The sequence below is a fragment of the Gavia stellata genome, chromosome 8, assembly GCF_030936135.1.
Source record: "Gavia stellata isolate bGavSte3 chromosome 8, bGavSte3.hap2, whole genome shotgun sequence".
In the NCBI taxonomy this organism is placed as follows: Eukaryota; Metazoa; Chordata; class Aves; order Gaviiformes; family Gaviidae; genus Gavia; species Gavia stellata.
Window position 1 is genome coordinate 7,273,780 of NC_082601.1, and position 17,595 is coordinate 7,291,374.

At 44.6% G+C, this 17,595-nt stretch overlaps 1 protein-coding gene across 1 annotated transcript; it reads right to left on the bottom strand.

Moving 5' to 3' along the window:
• Window positions 1-414: 414 nt before the first annotated feature.
• LOC104257472 (histamine N-methyltransferase) lies at window positions 415-16,796 on the bottom strand. The gene is made up of 7 exons (XM_009812246.2): window positions 16,746-16,796; window positions 13,321-13,533; window positions 12,342-12,394; window positions 8,761-8,868; window positions 5,106-5,236; window positions 4,429-4,522; window positions 415-1,689 (listed from the first exon to the last, which is right to left on the bottom strand). Exons 2-7 carry the CDS (start codon window positions 13,455-13,457, stop codon window positions 1,334-1,336), a joined length of 879 nt encoding a protein of 292 aa, XP_009810548.2. The 5' UTR covers window positions 13,458-13,533; window positions 16,746-16,796; the 3' UTR covers window positions 415-1,333.
• Between the last annotated feature and the right edge of the window lie 799 nt (window positions 16,797-17,595).

A 17,595-nucleotide genomic window follows, 5' to 3' on the forward strand; every position in this document is an offset into this window, starting at 1 on the left:
AATTCTTTAAAAATCTATATTGTACCAGAAATATATATGCAAAAATAAAACATAATTTCTTGCAGCCAAAGCATTACCTAAAGTAAACCATTTCAACACTGAACCAGATTATTTCAATGGCAGAAATCACACCTGTCTCACTGCATAAACTAAGTATTCGGACTATTAAATTCATTCAAGCGACTATATTGTATACCACCGTGCATTGTGCCTTGTAGAGAGCATAACACTTCTTAAAACTGTAAAATCATTTAGCAAAACAAATGCATCAGCTACCGGAGTGGAGGCAGCCCCACATAGAGAAGGGACCGAGGAGGGGAAGCACCTTCTTGCTGAACATCCTATGCTATTGAACAGATTTACCTGACATGACTCCATTGAAAATGAAACAAATCCCACTGAAACCTGTCATTTTGGCATCCAAGTTTATTTTTACAGCTTCATTGTTACAAAGCTCACAAGCCACGCATGGCCCTTGCTGCCAGGCTGGTGAATGGCTGCGACCAGAAGGTTTGTGTGGTTAACTAAAAACATCAGAACGCCCTATATGACAGCAGTAGCAGATTTCTAACAAAGGCATTGCATCAGGGCTCACTAGTGAAATCCACCTCTCCAGGACAGTTATTACCACTGCTGTGCCTCAACCATCTTCAATCACTTCCCTCTTGCAGTGCCGGTATGGACCTGGTCCACAAATTGCTCTGCAGGTGCAACATCATAAAAATAAAGTAAAAATACAGGAAAAGGGAAGCAGTGCCCTTAAATGGAGGTGGCTGCGGAGGCAAGAGCAGGCAACCATCGCACGTGCAGAAGGTGTGAGGCCACTTTCACAGTAACTGGAGGTATGAGATCTTGAAGTCACAGCAAGCTCAAGAAATCCCACTGAGAAGCCACCCACATGGTCGGGCGTTCTGAGCCTCCACTTTTGCCAGCTGCACTGAGAAGTTGTATTTTGTTTATCTGGTCCGTAGAGAGTTTTTAAATGAAGGTGATGAAACCATGTATAGTTCTTGATTATTTCTTAGGAAATGGTCAGTTGTCTGCAGTGCCTGAGTGGATGGTCCAAATTACATCTGATTATACAACATCCATACAATAAAGCACAATTAACTGCTTAGTAAGTTACACATTCATAGATTAGTGCAGAATTAATCGGGTATTAAAGCTCATTTACAACAACAGATATTAATACTGATTTCTTAACAGGCTCCAAAAATTATGTCTCAGTACTGAAGTAAACTAAGCTATTTATAAAGTATGAAAAACATATTTCAGCTGTTAATAGTTTGCATTGGACTATTTGCTTTGGATCAAGAAGCAAGAAGAGGTTAAGTCATGGCTCAATCACTATTACACTCAGGTTGTTATTAAAAAGCACCTTCCCTTCTCTTTTTTCGCTGCATCCAGGCTTTCTTAACTCTTCCATTACCTGACGCTTTAATTCAGGAGGAGCAGTTTTAGAAAACTCACAAGTTTCTGTCAGGAAATCCAGCAACAGCTCCCCATCCTTGTTCCCTTCAATAAAGCAGCTTGTTATGTCCATGTGGGATGGGAGCTCATGCAGCTGGTACTTCAGCCCGGCTGAATCCAGAATCCTTTTGATGTCAGCAGAGGAAACGTAAGAGCAGAGGTCATCTAAAGGGAAGGAAGACCCGTACTTCTTCCACAGCGTTTCCCAGCCGCTGGTTCCTGAGAGATAAACCACCAGAAAAATGCTCAGGAATAAGGAAAAACATGATTAGAACAAATTTTTGATCATCCGGGTTTTTTAGCAGTAGTCCTCATTGCAAGTAGGGTCTCTCCAGAGTTGGACATGCGTCCTGAGGCATGGTGGAGACGGCTGCCTCCCTACTTCTGTGCCTCTGGGTTGGGGGCTACAGGAGGGGATGGACACGTTACCTGGCCCGGAGCTCCAGCACCTCCCACTGACCTCCCAGCTGAGGCCAGAGCAGCTCAGTGCACCCAATCCTCTCCCCTTCCTCTCCCAACATGATGCACCCCTGTGCTTCATGCACGTAGGCAATATCTCTCAGGAACACCCTTCTGTAGTCCACACGCTGAACACTAGATATTCAGTGCCATCTTGATTTAAACTATGCCCAGATTTCAGCTGCCTGGAAGACCAAATCCTCTCCTATTCCTTCACCTAATTACTTTGTGGTTGAGCTACATATGACCTTCATTGAAGCACTTATTACCAGTAAACTATCTCTCTGCTGTGTGAAATACCTGGGGTGCAAAACCCTGATCACATTGTCCATGCAGCTGGATGCGTGGTGGAGAAAAGGGTGGGATGGACAGAGCCCAGATCTGTCTCCACATCTTTATTTTCCCTCACCCTAGATCTGTGATTCAGCATTTCTTCTATAAACCATTTATAAAAGGATCACCCGGAATGACTGGACGAGATGAAAATAACTTGGAGCCTAATGAGCAGCTCTTGAGAGTTATGACTATAAATCTCCATAACTACTAAAACCAGTTGCTCGGTGTTTTTCAAATGCTTTATCTGCAAACAGTTATTTATAGCCAAATAAACAGTTTGGTGTTTAGAAGAGGCGCTACAATATTTTCTTTCACCTGGTGGAAATTGAATGCAGAGCACTAATTACAGGAAATTTGCTGGTGTCAGTGTTGTGTGACTCAGTGCCATCTCTGAGCCGAGCAATTATACACTACCTGAACGAAGCATTATTATAATAGCTCTCAATAGGCTCAGCATATGGCACTACTTTTGTTTTCAAGGCGATGTAAACAGATTTTTTAAATGTGTTAAAAATAACGCTGCATAGCTCTTGCAACTCACCTGCTCTCCCGGCGGGGACGGAGCAGGAAGGATTGCAGCCTTCAGTGACTGACCAAGCCCTCCCCTATCAATCCTATTCCCAGACTGGTTTTTAATTAACACATCCTAATGTGTTTGTGTTGGAGATGACATTACCTTCATTTTTTGAAATGAGCTTTGTTCTGCTTATCTTTCAGTACCTCTTTTTGCTTCAGTGCTCATTTTCATAGCGCTTCTTCCTTCCCCTCACTCTACTCTTCTTTCCCCAGGGTTTCCCCCTTCCTTTTCTCTCTGCTATTCTGAGCCCTACTCTTCTCCCCCATTTTCTTGCTGGCCCCAGCAATTTCTGCTCCATTCTGCTCCATCAGAAAATACAGTCGCCTGCTCCAGAGAGGACTTCAAATACTTTTCATGAATTCAGATTTTTAATCACATTAATTTTGAATAGACACATGTTCCTCCCTGTATTCACATTTCATGAATATCCAAAGGGACAGGTTAAGCAACTGGAAAAGAGTTTCAATTAACTATACAGAGGTAATCAGCAATAGTCTGATAGTAGGATCTATCCTCATTCAGCCAAGGAACAAGAACAGTAACTCAGATCGATTAAAATACAGATTTCTTGTAGAGAACTGCTTGAAAACACTTTAAACCAAAACCACTTTGGAGAAAAATAGTCTGAATAAATTTAGGTCAGAGAAGTGCCACTTCACTGTGGACACTTCATGAACACAAAAAAGGAACTTCATCAAACACATTACAGTTTGCAGACATGGCCAAATTCAATAAAATTTAAGCTTAAACTCATAAACAAATAACACTTAACATGCCTGACAAAACTATCAGATGTGACTGTTTACACAACTAAAATTTCCATAGCTTGTAAGGCAAATTAAAGGCTTTCTAGAGTCAAATTATACCCCACCATTGCAGTATCTCTGGCATATCTTGTCCACAGTATTAAAAGGTTGTCATTTACTCCGCTCCCATATTTTCCTGCTGGATTGACCACAGAGCATCTCTTTGAGATCTGAAACAGCCTAAGAATGCTGTTTTCTACCCAAAATGATGATATTAAGGAAATGGGCAGTTTGAGAAGAAAATGAACCATATGTGCTCTAACACCTGCTGTATGGCACAGCCGAGCCCCGTTGTAGCCGTTTGCTTAATGCCGCTGGTCTCCAGGAGCAAGATAATGCGGTGCCCAGCCTGAAAAGCCTTTTGCAGAAAATAGCAGAGGCTGAAGGAGCTCTTGCGAGCGAGAGCTGCGGGACAGAGCCTCTCACCCGCTTCAGGGCTCTCCGCTGCTGTCCGTCACTGGCCAGGCTGTAGGATGGGGAAGGGCAGAGGGCAGGAGAAAGGCGTTTTGTGCCCTTGGCATGGGTTTGCTGGCTTACAAAGCCTTCGGCTTTACAACCTGCAGCAGGGAGATGTGCAGATGTAGACGACATGCAGATTTCAATGGATGTAGATGAGTGGACGCCATTTATTATGCATCCAGTACACCTCTATAGGTGATAAAGGAAGTTTTAAATAAAAATGTGCATGGGTTTCTAGCTGGCCTGGGTTGAACTCGCAGGAACCGCAAAGGTCCTCATGGCTCTTGCCCGACCGAGCAGCGCTGGTGGAGCAGCTCTCACCTGACACCAAGATAATGAAGAGCTTCGCCTGTGCTTCCAGGAGGCTGTGGAAATACCGGATAGTTGCAGGGACATCTTTCACATAATACAGCATCTGGAAAGAGCAGAAATGCTTACAGAGATACAGTGCAGTCCTGGTGAATACTATAACTGGTACCACTAGGTAAAGGAAAGGAAATGGGGGCAATCATGAGAGAAGAGCAGCAGGACAACAAGACATGTTAGCTCAATGCCGGGCAGTGGGCTCACGCTGCAAGCTCGGGGCTGTCACTGCCTTGCCTGCTCTCTGGCTCTCCCAGGGTCAAGCTCATGTTCATTCATTAACCTGAGATAAAAAGATTTACGTTTCTCAGCAGTGAAGATAGCTTGTAGTGGCTTCAGCAAACTTGGAAATACAAAAGGCAATTTCACAGAGAGGACAAGGAGCTTTGAAAACACTAGTTAAAATGTATTTTTAGTTGACTGCCACCCACAGCCTGGTTAATAGGACTACTGTGCTCAAAGTTGCTTGCTGTAACTCATCTTTCATTATTGCAGTTCACTTATGCTTAAGTACTTTAAATTACAGGCAAATAAACTCACCTTTCTTCCCCTTAGAGTGGATAATGAGATCACATACTTCATGCATACTTTTAACAGCCAAGTCTTGGACAACATTTACTTTGCAGAGAATTTACCTGGATCATGTGAATGAAGTCCCATTTTTTAGACTTCTTTTCTGCATTCATTCGACTTTCATATTCATAAGCTGTCTCCTCATGCCAAGTAAACTTTACATTCTCGAGGTTTGATGTCTCAGCCACACGCTCTGAAATACGGAAGAAGGCAGGACAGAGTTATCTCAATTGCAAATGTGGGACTGATTTCCATTCAGAGCTTGAATACATCCAAAAGTCATATTTAGGTAGAGAGTTTTGGTACCAGTTTAACACAGCAGTGGAATATTTAAAACCTGTAGCCTGTATGTGAGAAGGAGGCTGTAAAGGTCTTCGTAGGATGAAGTCTTAAGAGGGTCTGATGTTTTAATCTTTGCTCCCTCATTTGAGCTCCTCCAGTCTTTACCTGATTAAAAATAAAGAAAGAAACTCTTCTCCATGACTGGCTCAAGCTGCATGAAAAGATGTTGGCTGGGATAAACAGTTATGAGCCCATGAGCAGCACATTTCATGCTGAACGGCAGAAGAGCTGATGGCCCCTTCACTTAGGTGCCATGCAAGACCCACATGGCTGAGCAGAAGCCAAGCCATGGCAAAGGGTTTTCCAGAGACTGAACAAATAAATACAGGGGCTCAAGGATGGATCAAGGGGGTTGTGTTCTGAAGAGAAGGCACAATTAAAAGCTCGAGAAGGGCGGAGAAAGCAAACGGCTCACTTTGGGAATGTGTCATGGGGGTGGTGGGAGAGGGAAGGAGCTTTGCTCTGCGAGCAAGGACCCATTTCTTGACATTTGGCTTCTGCTGTGGTCAAATAATTTTTCAAAAGCCCACAGTTTTGACCAACTGCTTCAGATAAAATGGGTAATAGCGTTTTAAAGCAAAGACTAGTATAAAAAGTGACACAAGGTGTGTTTTCAGACCTCGATACAATGCACATCCAGCAACTGAGGAAAGCAGAAAGCTGGAGATGTGGCTTCAAGGAATAAGTTATACTGAGGGCCTGGCTCATCACTGCATTTCTTTGCTTTTACTGGAGCAAAACTGAGGGATAGTGTCATATTTTAGGGGATGCTGGAATACTAATGTCCATCTGCTGGCATACGGAGCTCATCGCACTGTGCTCCTGCCTGGCGCTCGGGATTGCTCCAGGACAAAGCTAGCCCTGATGCGATTCCTGTGCTTCGCTGGAGTTAACATAAATTTAAAACTTCAATGGCCCAAAGGCAGACTGAGCCTTAGCTACAGAACACATGTTCAAAACAATATGATTTGCTAAGACCAGTGCCTTTACACCACTAATCACAATGTTTCTCCTTTTGGGCTCTGATTAGACATATCCCCGTTGGACAGATGAGAAATGCTCCATCAGTGCTTATCTCCTCTCTTTTATGGCTGGAAATGGGCCACCCCTTTCGGAGGCTGCTGCTGTTATTCTGTTTGCTTCCATTTATCGGCCTCTGGCCCCGGCGCTTGCAGTTCAGATTTAATTTGCTGTTTTAAACTCAGGCTTCATTCAGCAGCAGTTCATATCACCATCACAAATAATCTGGTGCAATCTGGTTCAGTTCAATTGCTAGACAGTCTGTGAGGAGACACTAGGAAGAAAACTGAATTGCTCACCAGGGTGGGCTTTTAAAGTCAAAATTTCAGAAAGGGCAAACTCATTCTGATTACGGGAAGTTTCTGTCCGAAGACTCATGTGAAGCCAAAACGTATCAACCCAACCATTTTGAAAAGTTTTCCTTCATTTTCTCCTGGGCTCAACCCAGATTGTTGTCTGGGTCCGAAGCCGGTCGTGTGCCCTCGGCGGGTGCCATGAAAGCCGGACTGCCTGCAGTTGTGCTGGCAGTGGCAATGCAGCTCAGTTGTTGGGGCCACCAACACCAACCATGGTCATCAAGGGGCTTCACCTGGACATAGACCAGGAATGAAGGCAAGCCACAGCCTGGTCATGGGGTTTGGAGGAGAGCCTCCGTTGTACGACACAACCTAAGATAAAGCTCAGTTTGTCATCACTGTATGTCTCAGTAAGAAGTTTCTCTTATTAGCGTGGCTTCTCCTTCCCAAGGAGAAAGTATCTGGTTAGGCAGAAAACATAACTACTGAATCCTCAGAGGCACAGATAATGTTTCCAATTCTCCCTGGAAAATCTTAGGGCTCAGAAACCTAATTAATGATACCTACTGGGGACATGATTAATTACCAAATAAGAAAATTTAAAGAAAGAAATTCAGATGAATATTTCATTGGTAGTTTAGCATAAAACTTAAAATAAGGACAACGTCTTATATTTTCTTTAACTTTCTTCTGGAAAGAAACTCACTGAAGTAGGATAGAACTGCCAGTTAATTGGTGGTAGGTGGCAAGACCACAGGGAAGATTCAGCACAAATCCAGTCCCACGTAGCCTGTGGTTAATGGCCCAGACAGGACAGAAATGCTATGTGCAAGAGGCCAAACTGTCTTATAAACAGAGCAGGTGCTCTGTTGCCCATCCTTCACCATCTCAACCTGGAGCAATTTAAAAGCTACTGGGATTTTGCACAAGCCATCTTTTCAAAGATCAGGTCCATGTAATACAGAGACAGATATAAAAAAATTATGTGTTTCCTGGGAGCCTTTGGTGTTTCCAGTGATCCTGAACTCCCCCACTGCAGGGAGAAAGGGAACGTTACTCTTTTTTTTCCTTCAACTTCCACAAGTTGCTTAATACTGGGAATGCTTTGCTTTTAAGGACTTAAGCAAGAGTAAGAATTGGAGATTTACAGTGTGGTTTTACAGTCTGGTATTTACTATGGTTTGGAGCATTTCCAACAACACAGACTGCTGACGAGGTTCATTCATTACTGCCACATCCATTCAGCAGCCACTTTCTGGCAAGGTATGCTCTGCTCCGGGCTGCTCACAGCCTGTGTGGAGTAGCTGGTGTCACCTCCATACAAGACCATAATTACCTGCTAAGGTAAAGCCTGGTAGGTGTTAATCCAGTGATAATCAAACTGTGGATTGATATTTAACGCTGACTTTGTAGGGCAATTTGACCAAAGCACCCTTGCTAACACTCCTTGGAAAATGCTTGGCTTTACTTCATGAATGTTGCTTAGACTTTTGGGCTGGTGGAAGGAAACTAGCTCTAAGCCACCGAATACACAGCAAAAATCTTTCCTATCCATCTTGCTTTCCTTTTCATGTTTTCTAATTCAAAGGATGGTAACTAATTTAATGCAACACTGTGAGGTTTAGCTATTTGCTATTTGGAAATGAGTTTTAAGATATGCGAGAATTACCATGCGACACTAAAATCTTCCCTTCAGTGTTGAGGAAGGATCCTGATTCAGTGCAAGTTTAAGGAGAAAAACTTTCTGAAATGTGGGGGTTTTGCTCTCTTCCCATACAATCACCCATCAGTTCCCACCTTACTTAGCTTTTAAAGTCTGTCTAGCCCAAGCTTTTACCACACAGAGTTCTTTGCAGTGTGAAAGACTAAGATTTTGATGAGACACTGAACATTGTTGAAAAGCAATGATGGCAAAAAAGCGTAAAATAGTGACTTTTTAAAACTTTTAAGAGCCAATTCTGACAATAAAGCATTTGAATGTGGGGTCATCCAGCGTTCAACTTTCTTTAATGCATTTAGCATACTTAATGTAAATTTAATCTACTTAATGTAAAAATACCTTTGTACTTGGAGATTTGGTCAGCACTTGGCTCTATCACATCATTGTTGATGGTGATCCCTGGATATCTGGCTTGCACTTTTGAGAGGATCAGCAGGTCAATCTCACCTAGGAAAACAGGTGACATGAAATACAAAATGTTATCTCTACCATCATCACATCCACAGTGTCGAAGACTGATGCCTGCCATTCAACGTACCACCAAGGTACATGTAGCTCCTTCGTATTCCCATCAGATTGCCACTGAGGGTTTAGCTCTAGGATTTGAGAAAAATTTAAATATCAGTCCCAACCATCTTCATTCCTCCTCTCTGACTGCCACCATCAGTGCCAAGGGAAAACCAGACCCAGTCATGTGTGTGGCTTGACCTCCTCTTTTCTGGGCATGACCTAACCTCCCCAGGGAAGATCCTAAATGACTCTGATGGTGCCAGTTCTGATGGTCCCAAGTCACCAGCAAACCTGGCAGGATTTCTTAGGAGTCAGTAAGAGCATTTTTAGCCAAGCATCTCACTGGTTACCAGGTCATGTGGGTGAGGGAGAAGAGAATATGTGTTTACCCTGGAATCAGAAACAACATTCATGTCTGTTTGTCTTTAGTGTCCTGTGACATTTTCCGTAAGTATGATGAACAGTGCACATACCATTTATGTTTACTTAACCCCTGTTTACAGAATACCCCACAGCTGACTGTACTTTCTTTGTAAGGAATAGTTTTCTCTGGACACTGTTCAGGCCAGCTGCAATTATTTTACTGATGGAAGTAACAATAGATCCAACATTTTGAAATTTAAAAAGAGCTGCCATCGCTCTTGGGCACTTCTCTCCATCCGCAATGTAGGAAGCTCAGGGAGATGATGCTCCTGACTGAGGCATGGGTCCAGGGACAACATCACTCTGGCTTGCTTAGCTTTCTTAGGCCTCACTTCTGCTTATTGTGCTTGAATAAATTTTAGGTGGAAAAAATAATAGAAGAATAAATTAAGGCAGAAAGAGTGAAGCAGAGGGTAACTGCAGTGAATAATAGACCCAGGGGTCACGTTACGGACAAATATTGAGCTTTGTCCTGAAAGATGTGCTTGCGCTTGCACACAACTCCATGTTATAAAATTCCCTACAAATGAACAAAATTATGCAGTGAACAGAAGGTCACGCAGCGAACCCTGATGGCCAGACAGGCCCTTGCTGAGGGACTCTGGAGGGAGCGCTCCATCGTATTTGCATGGCCTCTGCCCATCCTCATGATTTTCAGTGCCCCTGGGTTCCCACCACTTCAGCTTTAGCACCATTATACAGAAGATTTGAGGTGCAAAAGGAACATATTGGGGGTTAAATCACCATAATGTGTACGTCAGAGCTCAACCCAGCACACCAGGTCCTCCCCCGGGAGGGTTCTTTTCACCACAAAGAGCTCTCTGCCTGCTTCTGGCACATCACCGCGGGCCAAATCAGGCACCCCAGCCCAGGCCTCACCTGCTCATTGACACCCCGGTAATTTAATATAAAAAGTGAAGAGGAGTTCAATTTTTTCAGACTTACATGTCTTTCTTAAAGCAACTAGTAACACCAAAATTTACGTGGCATCTGTGCAAGCACATTCTTTGAGGGAGGGAAACTGAATTCCTGAAGGAGCGGAAATAGCTGCAGCTTTGCTATCACTGCAAGCCCTGTTTTGTTGAAAAATCAGAGCAAAGTCAGTCGTCTGCAGGCTGCCATGGTAAAACCTGGGAACACAGAATTTTTAATGAACTGCTGCAATATTTTTTAATTCTGGTTGCTTTACCAACTTTCTGTAAAATGGATTAGCCCGTTGAAAAGTCTGTGCAGGTCCTGATAAAAAACATTTGAATTTCGTATTTCCATATGCGGATAGGTTAATACATTCCCTTCCACTCTTCTGCGGCCAAACCACCCTTGTATTGTTTTTAACCAAAAAGCCCAACCCTTTGATTCATAATTTAATCCACAGCCTAAATTGACTTCAGTTAGCTCTTTTATATGCAAACAAGTGTCCTGAGGCATTTTACAGTCAAATCTGTGGCAGCTTGCATTATCAACAATTTGGCAATTAGGCTATCCGAATTATTTAAACTCTCCAACACAATTACCTTTTAAAGGCTACCACTATGTTCACCATTAAGATTCTAATTAAACATTTTACGTAACGGGATAGTTTATAGCACAGTTACTACTTTATAGCAGCGTTGATGACTTTTATGGTTTTTAAAGGTACAGAGTGCTGCGCGCTGGAGTGTGAACTTAATAAGGCAGAGGCTGTAGGCGAAGGCAGGCGCTGTAGATGGGTGGGTGTAATGGGATATGACGCTACATTAAACGGTTTGCTTGTCTCTCGAGGTGGAAAAGTGGAAAGGAAAGGCTTTCCTTCCGTGCTCCCTCCCTGCGAAGCGCAGGGGCGGATGGGCCCAGGGCAGCAGCTCCATCACTGCCCTCTGACATCAGCCAGGGTTAGCTGGGGGGATTCAGGAATTTGCTCCCTCCTGACCCCCAAGGACCCGTGGTGGGAACAAGCCAGCAAGGAGCAGGGGTTTGGTGGTGCAGGGTTTTTGAACATCACAAAATGAGTTTTGCCTGCACGTTATTGATTGAATATCCATCATGCTAAGCTGGAGTGTCCCTGGTTAGGGAGTTAAGTACCTCACTAAGAAGTAAAGCGTTCCTGTTAAAAACAATGGGTTTTTTGGCAGAAGAATGGTTTCCCTTGTTTGGAGAGCAATGTTGCTACTCTGTCACACTGTCTGGTTTATAACCAACACCCACCATTTACATACAATTATTTTTACTTGTTAGGAGAGATTGACAAAGCTGAGATTAGTCTTTGGAGATGGTATGACTAAAGCATTTAAACTAAATTATCTGTTCTTATAAAATTTAAGTTTGATGACTGAATGGGCAGAGCAGAATTAGAAAACATAGGCTTTATTATAGGGGAACTTAAGCAAGAATTTAATGAGAAGAAGCCACTTCATGTTATTGGTATTGTTTTTCTACCCAGTGAACTTCAGATAAGAGACTTATTTCTTCTCATTTCTTCTGGATTTCTTCTGGAGCTTACGATCAGCTCCAGTGTTTTGGGGGACAGTAGCTCCAGGAGGGTCTTTTGCATTGACTGTGGTCAGCAAGTACGTACAGGTGAAACAGAGGTCAGGCAAGGCTGTCACGCAGCACGGCAGGAGGCAGCAATGATGGGGAGTTACTACATCAGCAAATAGTTACAGGAGAGAGTAATTGCAATGCAAGTAAAAATTTAATATTCTGAGGAATCTAAGACATTATGGTGCTTTTTTTGCATAGAAACACTATGGGGCAGTTCAAGCCTCTCTCTGCCCTTGAGGAGGGATAGTGCAGAAGGAGGTTTCTCGTGGAGGACATACAAGAATCTGGGTGGGGAGGCACAAGCTGTTTTCAGACGATGTGGCCACACACCAGCTAATACCATCTGCTCCTGGAGCTGACTTTTCAAGAAAAGACTTATTTCCCACTCTGCTCCTTCTGCAATTTGTAATCCTCTATTCTTCGAAAAAAAAGGGAAAAGCAAATAAATGTTGACGTTCATAGCATACCTGCTCCACCACCAACACTTAGAATATTGATTGTAGACTTCCCGTTTCCAATACTGAAAAACAATATTTGTACATTTTAGGAGAGCTACCCAGTAGAGAGGGTTACATCCATTTTGTGAAGCACTGGAGATCCCCTGAAGACAAAAAACTGCAGGACAAAATCTAATGCAATGTGTGCATGTACAGGGATGCCTGTGAGCTGGCAGGAGGGATCAGATTCAGAACTCTGCCCGTTGGAGATTCCTGATTTCCAGTTTTCTTGGCAATTTGTAGAGGAATTCTGCTTTTATTACATGTGCATACAAACAGCAGGTAGATGCCTTCTCCATGTCTGTGCTTCGAGGACCAAGGACTTCCCTGGGTCTGGACAAGCAGCTTAAAATTTTTTTGTAGAAGTTTTACATTTTGCAAAATGGGGAGGAAGAGGGGAGAGTGTAACACATGTTAAATCCCTTAGCAAGGCTTTGACAGAGTCATAAACCTCTGGGCCCAAAGAAGGGCCTCCCCAGAACAAGGATTTGACCCCAGCTGCCTGAGCCAGCCTGCGAAGTGAAGGGTCCAGCAGAAAACACACATGGCACAGCAGAAGCATTATTTACACATACTGGAGTGAGCCTAAATATTACCTAAAAAAATTACTTTAAAAAAACCATGCTTTCAATCAAATTTAATGTTAGAATGTAATATCTGTTATTGCATTTTAAAGTTGATTCAGGGTAAGCTATATTTGCGTGCAAGGAAATAATTCAGCCTTATCTCCTCCCTGCTAGGCAGGCTCCGTCCCGAAGAACAGCCATTCAGCAGCGTGTGCAAATGAAATCTCCAGCCAAGCCCTATCACAGACCTACAGACAGGGCGGCTGGCGGGGAACAGCAATCTGCCTCTTGCAGGCAGCCCCCCGAGCCCGGCCAAGCCCATCACCGCCACGGGACCATGGCCCGGGCTGTCCTTCAGCTCAATGTGGTCACCTCCATGTTACCTCGCTATCACGGACGGCAGCTGCCTCTCCATGAATTCCCGCATGCACTGGTGCTCGGTTGAATTTGTGAGGAAGAGGCGGAAAGACTGGAGGTATCTGTCGGGGTCGGTGAACAAGCTCCTCATGGGCGATGCCATTCTGGGGGGTCAAAAGGGTGCAGGAGGGGACAGGTTGCTCCCTGCAGCTCTTCTTTCAGACCTAGAGAAGGAATAACTAACACCGGAGAGGTGAAAACCAGCACGTGCCTGGACTTTGCTCCATGTCCTTGGTCCTGCTACTTTGCCTTAGAGCACTTAAAAGTATTACGCAATTTTGCAATAGAAGCTGTAAATCATGTTTGAGCAGCAAAGGGTAATATGTCATCTTTAATCTGCACAGAGGAAATGCCAGCATTTTTTAACTGTGCTGACACAAGGCTCTGTTAAAACTCAGGAAAACGGTCTTTGGACAGTTCTTAAATAAGAGAAAAATTCCCCTATTTCTTGAAGGCATGGAGAGGCTCCAAAGACTTGATCCGGATTAGAAGAAAGTGCAACACACATCTCCAGAGATGCTGGCAGATGTCTCTATCTGTTTTTTTAATCTTTTGATGTTCTTAAAGGGAATGCTGATGGTGGGGTGAAAACAACAAAAACCTTATAAATGCAATCTTTATTTTTCTAGTTCCTCTGACGTTAATGGTATGATTCCCATGGGCTAAGTAGTTAATTCACGAAAGTCACGTGAGTTGCTGGAACGGATGTTGTGCTAAACCCGGCTTACACAGAGTCAGGAGCAGGGGGGGCAGAGAGTGCTACTGGGAAATGTCAGGTTGTACCTTAAAAAGTGCACAAAGACGTGTTCATCCCCTCTTAAACTGCAGTCTAAGTCCATCACATCTTGCCCTAACTGGGCAAGGAGAAAGAAGTCCTCTTCTTTCTTGCAGGTCCCAGGCTTAAGGATCACACTGCATGTCTTACCATCAGATCTGACCTTCCGCAGAGGTTATGTCCCAGCCACCTCTTGTTATTTTTATTACTCCCTTTGGACTGTCTCCCGCCAAGCCCTGTTGTTGTTGCAGCAGCCAAGACTGAAGCCTCCCACCCACCGAGGTTCCCCAGCTCCCTCTGAAGCTGGGGTGGCTTCCTTCACCCCACCGAGACCCCATGCCCCTTGCCTTCATTCGCCAGCGTGACCACTGAAATACAAACCATGGGCTTTTTCCAGACTACTTCTCATGTCCCTTTGAATTATAATTCAGTCCTCTGTTGTGCTCAAGTCCCTCCCAGCTGCACATCAAATAACCACAGTCTTGTCCCTCCCCCAAATCATGAACAGAAACACGGAAGAGGGTCATACTCCTCATTACTTCCCTTTCTGGCAGTGAACTGCTGATCTTTTCTTACTAATTGTGCAACCAGTTTTCCACCCACCCAATAGCTGTCTCATCGAGGCCACGTCTTCCTCGCTTGCTTATGAGAATATCATAGAAGATGGTGCCAACCCTATAGCCCCTGTATAGGAGTGCCTCTTCTCCCCTGTATGCCAGGACAGTTACACCACCAACAGAAAGATGGGCTTGGCACAATTTCTCCTTGACATCTCCACGTTGCCTAGTCATCCCCTAATTCTCTTTCTGTTGCTCGCTCCTTTTCAAAGGATGATTTCTAGGGACAGCTGTCATGCTGAGCAGCTACACTTCCCTGGCTCCTCCTCCTCCTCCTCCTGCTCCCTTTTCAACGATAATGTGAACTGCTTGGCTTTGCTCACCTTCCTTGCTGCTCACACCAAAGGTAACGTCCAACTTGTGACATGTTTTGGTTTTGCATCTCATGAGACACATCTCTACACGTCCCAAAGGTTCCCACAGGAGAACGCGTGGTGAAGGTTGGTGGTGATGCACCTCCTCCTGCTACCAGAGCTGTTAGGTCAATTAGCAACACCTGTTAATTGCTGTCCTTGAGGCAGTCCCAAAGACCAGCAGCAACCTCCAGAGCAGGACCCAAGGTGTGATTTTCCACCCATACCACAGCCGAGACAGACCTGGCTTTCAGCACGCTCCTCGTGCCCTAGCCCCTCAGACAGCAAGGATGCTTTCAAGGGAAAAACCAGCAAACCCAGTATGTTAAACAACAACAATGATGAAAAGAGCCTGTTAAGAAGTAGACGGGAGAGCTTTAAAAACTTTGGTGGGTGCTGGATGCCCACGAGGGCCGGTTCGGAGCGGCATCGGAAGGAGATGGCCCCCCCGGCCACAGAGCTCGCCCCCCTGCCGCCTGCTTCAGTGAGCCTGGTGGTGTTAGATAAGAGAGGAAATCTGGCCCGCGCATTAGACAGACAGACCAACAAATTGCAGCTGCCTTGACTCTACTGCATGGAGGACCATCGCTCAGGCTCGCAGGGCGGTATCTGCCACTCACCTGCACAGAGACAGCACGCTGCCCACGCTACCCACCCCGCTCAGCCGCCGCATGAGCCTTGGACTGACATCCCCTCCTTTTCCCAGACGACCAGCACTCGAATCCCCAGCAAAATCTGAATTAACCTGGGGAAACCAAGTGTAAATTTTGCCAGAGAGGGTAAGGAAGCAAACACCTGGGTGTACATTGGGTGAGAATTACTCACTGTTAACCCACCCTGAAAATAAAGTGGTATATTCCTTGTTTACGCATTCCTCTGCTCTGCTCAACTCCTCGTTTTTTACTTTAAGTGCATAAATAGGCTTTGCCCTTTGCCACTAACATATTTTACCACCTTCAATCTTGAAAAAATATTTTGCAGTTAATAAGAGGAGATTGAGATAATCGACCTTTTTTCTATGCCTCCCTCTACTTTCCGTGATTTAATTTCCCCACATCCCCTGCTCCGTGGTCTCTAATGAGCAGCTGAGATTCATTTTCATGTTAGGTGCAGTTCAAGGAATTTGTCTCATTTATTTCATTACGCTTTTGGCTGTTTGAATTTGCCCCATTTATTTCATTATGTGTTTTGCTGTTTGAATTGCGGCCAGTTAACTTTAAAAATGAGTGAAAAGAAGGAAGAAAAGGATTTTTTCTGAATCAGGCTGATTGATAGAAACTTTTGGACTGGGGCATGTTCCCTTCAGTGATAATCCAAATTTATACATAGCTCCCTAAAAAGATTTAAGAGTTTCAAAAACAGATTCTGTGTTTACGCTGCAGTTGCTTGAACCACCCCTGGTTTACACCAGCACTAGCAGAATTAAACCTGCTTTAAACTTGCTGTAAAACTCCTTAAACCTTCCCTGTGAAGCCAGAAAACAAAGTGAGCGTGCCCTCAGCTGTAAACTATTTGCAGCAGGAGCTTGGGCTTATTAGCACAGGATTACGGCTTGTTGCTGAACACCAGCAAAACAGGGATCCCTCTTGGAGGAGTTTAATGCAATCTGTTAAGCTCGTGCTTGCCTCGCAGGCAGCCGTACTTACGTGCAAGCAGTCTGTGCCTCTCGGGGCCGCGGGCTCCCACGGCGTGATGCCGCTGCGGTGCTCAGGACACGCTCCCGGCCGGCCACCTTCCCCGGCAGCTGCTGCCGTCCCACCCCCGGGGCCGTGACGTGGTTTTGCTGCCTGAGAAAGGAGCAGGCGACATCATAACCTCGTGCGGCGGCAGCTGCCCGCAGAGGCAGAGGGGGCAGTTTAAACCCTGCCCGCCACGTCCACCCGACACCCTCCGCCTGGTCCACACCGGCTGTCCCACGAGACGCGCCCGGCACGGCCACCAACGCACTGCGAGCATTTAGACACGGAGATCTATCAACGTGTTAATTACAGTCTGCATGAAAAATAAAGCCCTGCCACCGGTATATAAGTGCGACTCTTGACAAATTGGAAATAGTTGTCTCAGTGTGTGGCACACAGCAAGGTACAGTATTATTTACAGTTTGCCTATAGAAGCCTACCGTTACAGATTACTTTGCTTTTTAGCTGGTTTTCTTGCCAGCAGCTGAGATTTTGCTTATCCCTTGCTTTCCAGGGCTTAAGCAATGGGAAGCATTTTCCAAGTTGTGTGCACCCTCCACAGCCCTGTTATGAGGAGTTTTATTCCAGGGAACACACACATGGAAAAAAGCACTGACCCATGTCTGCTATCACGCTGCATTTTGGTGTTCAGAACATTAATAAAATATTTGCCCTATGTGTGCCTCAAATTATTCATTGTTCCTTCACGTTTAGTGAGCAGGAATTTTTTTGAAGTTAAATGAAGTTTTCCTTCTGGACTTAGATGGAGAAATGAACTGTTCATGGAGAAATGAACTGTTCACATTGTGAAAGTCAT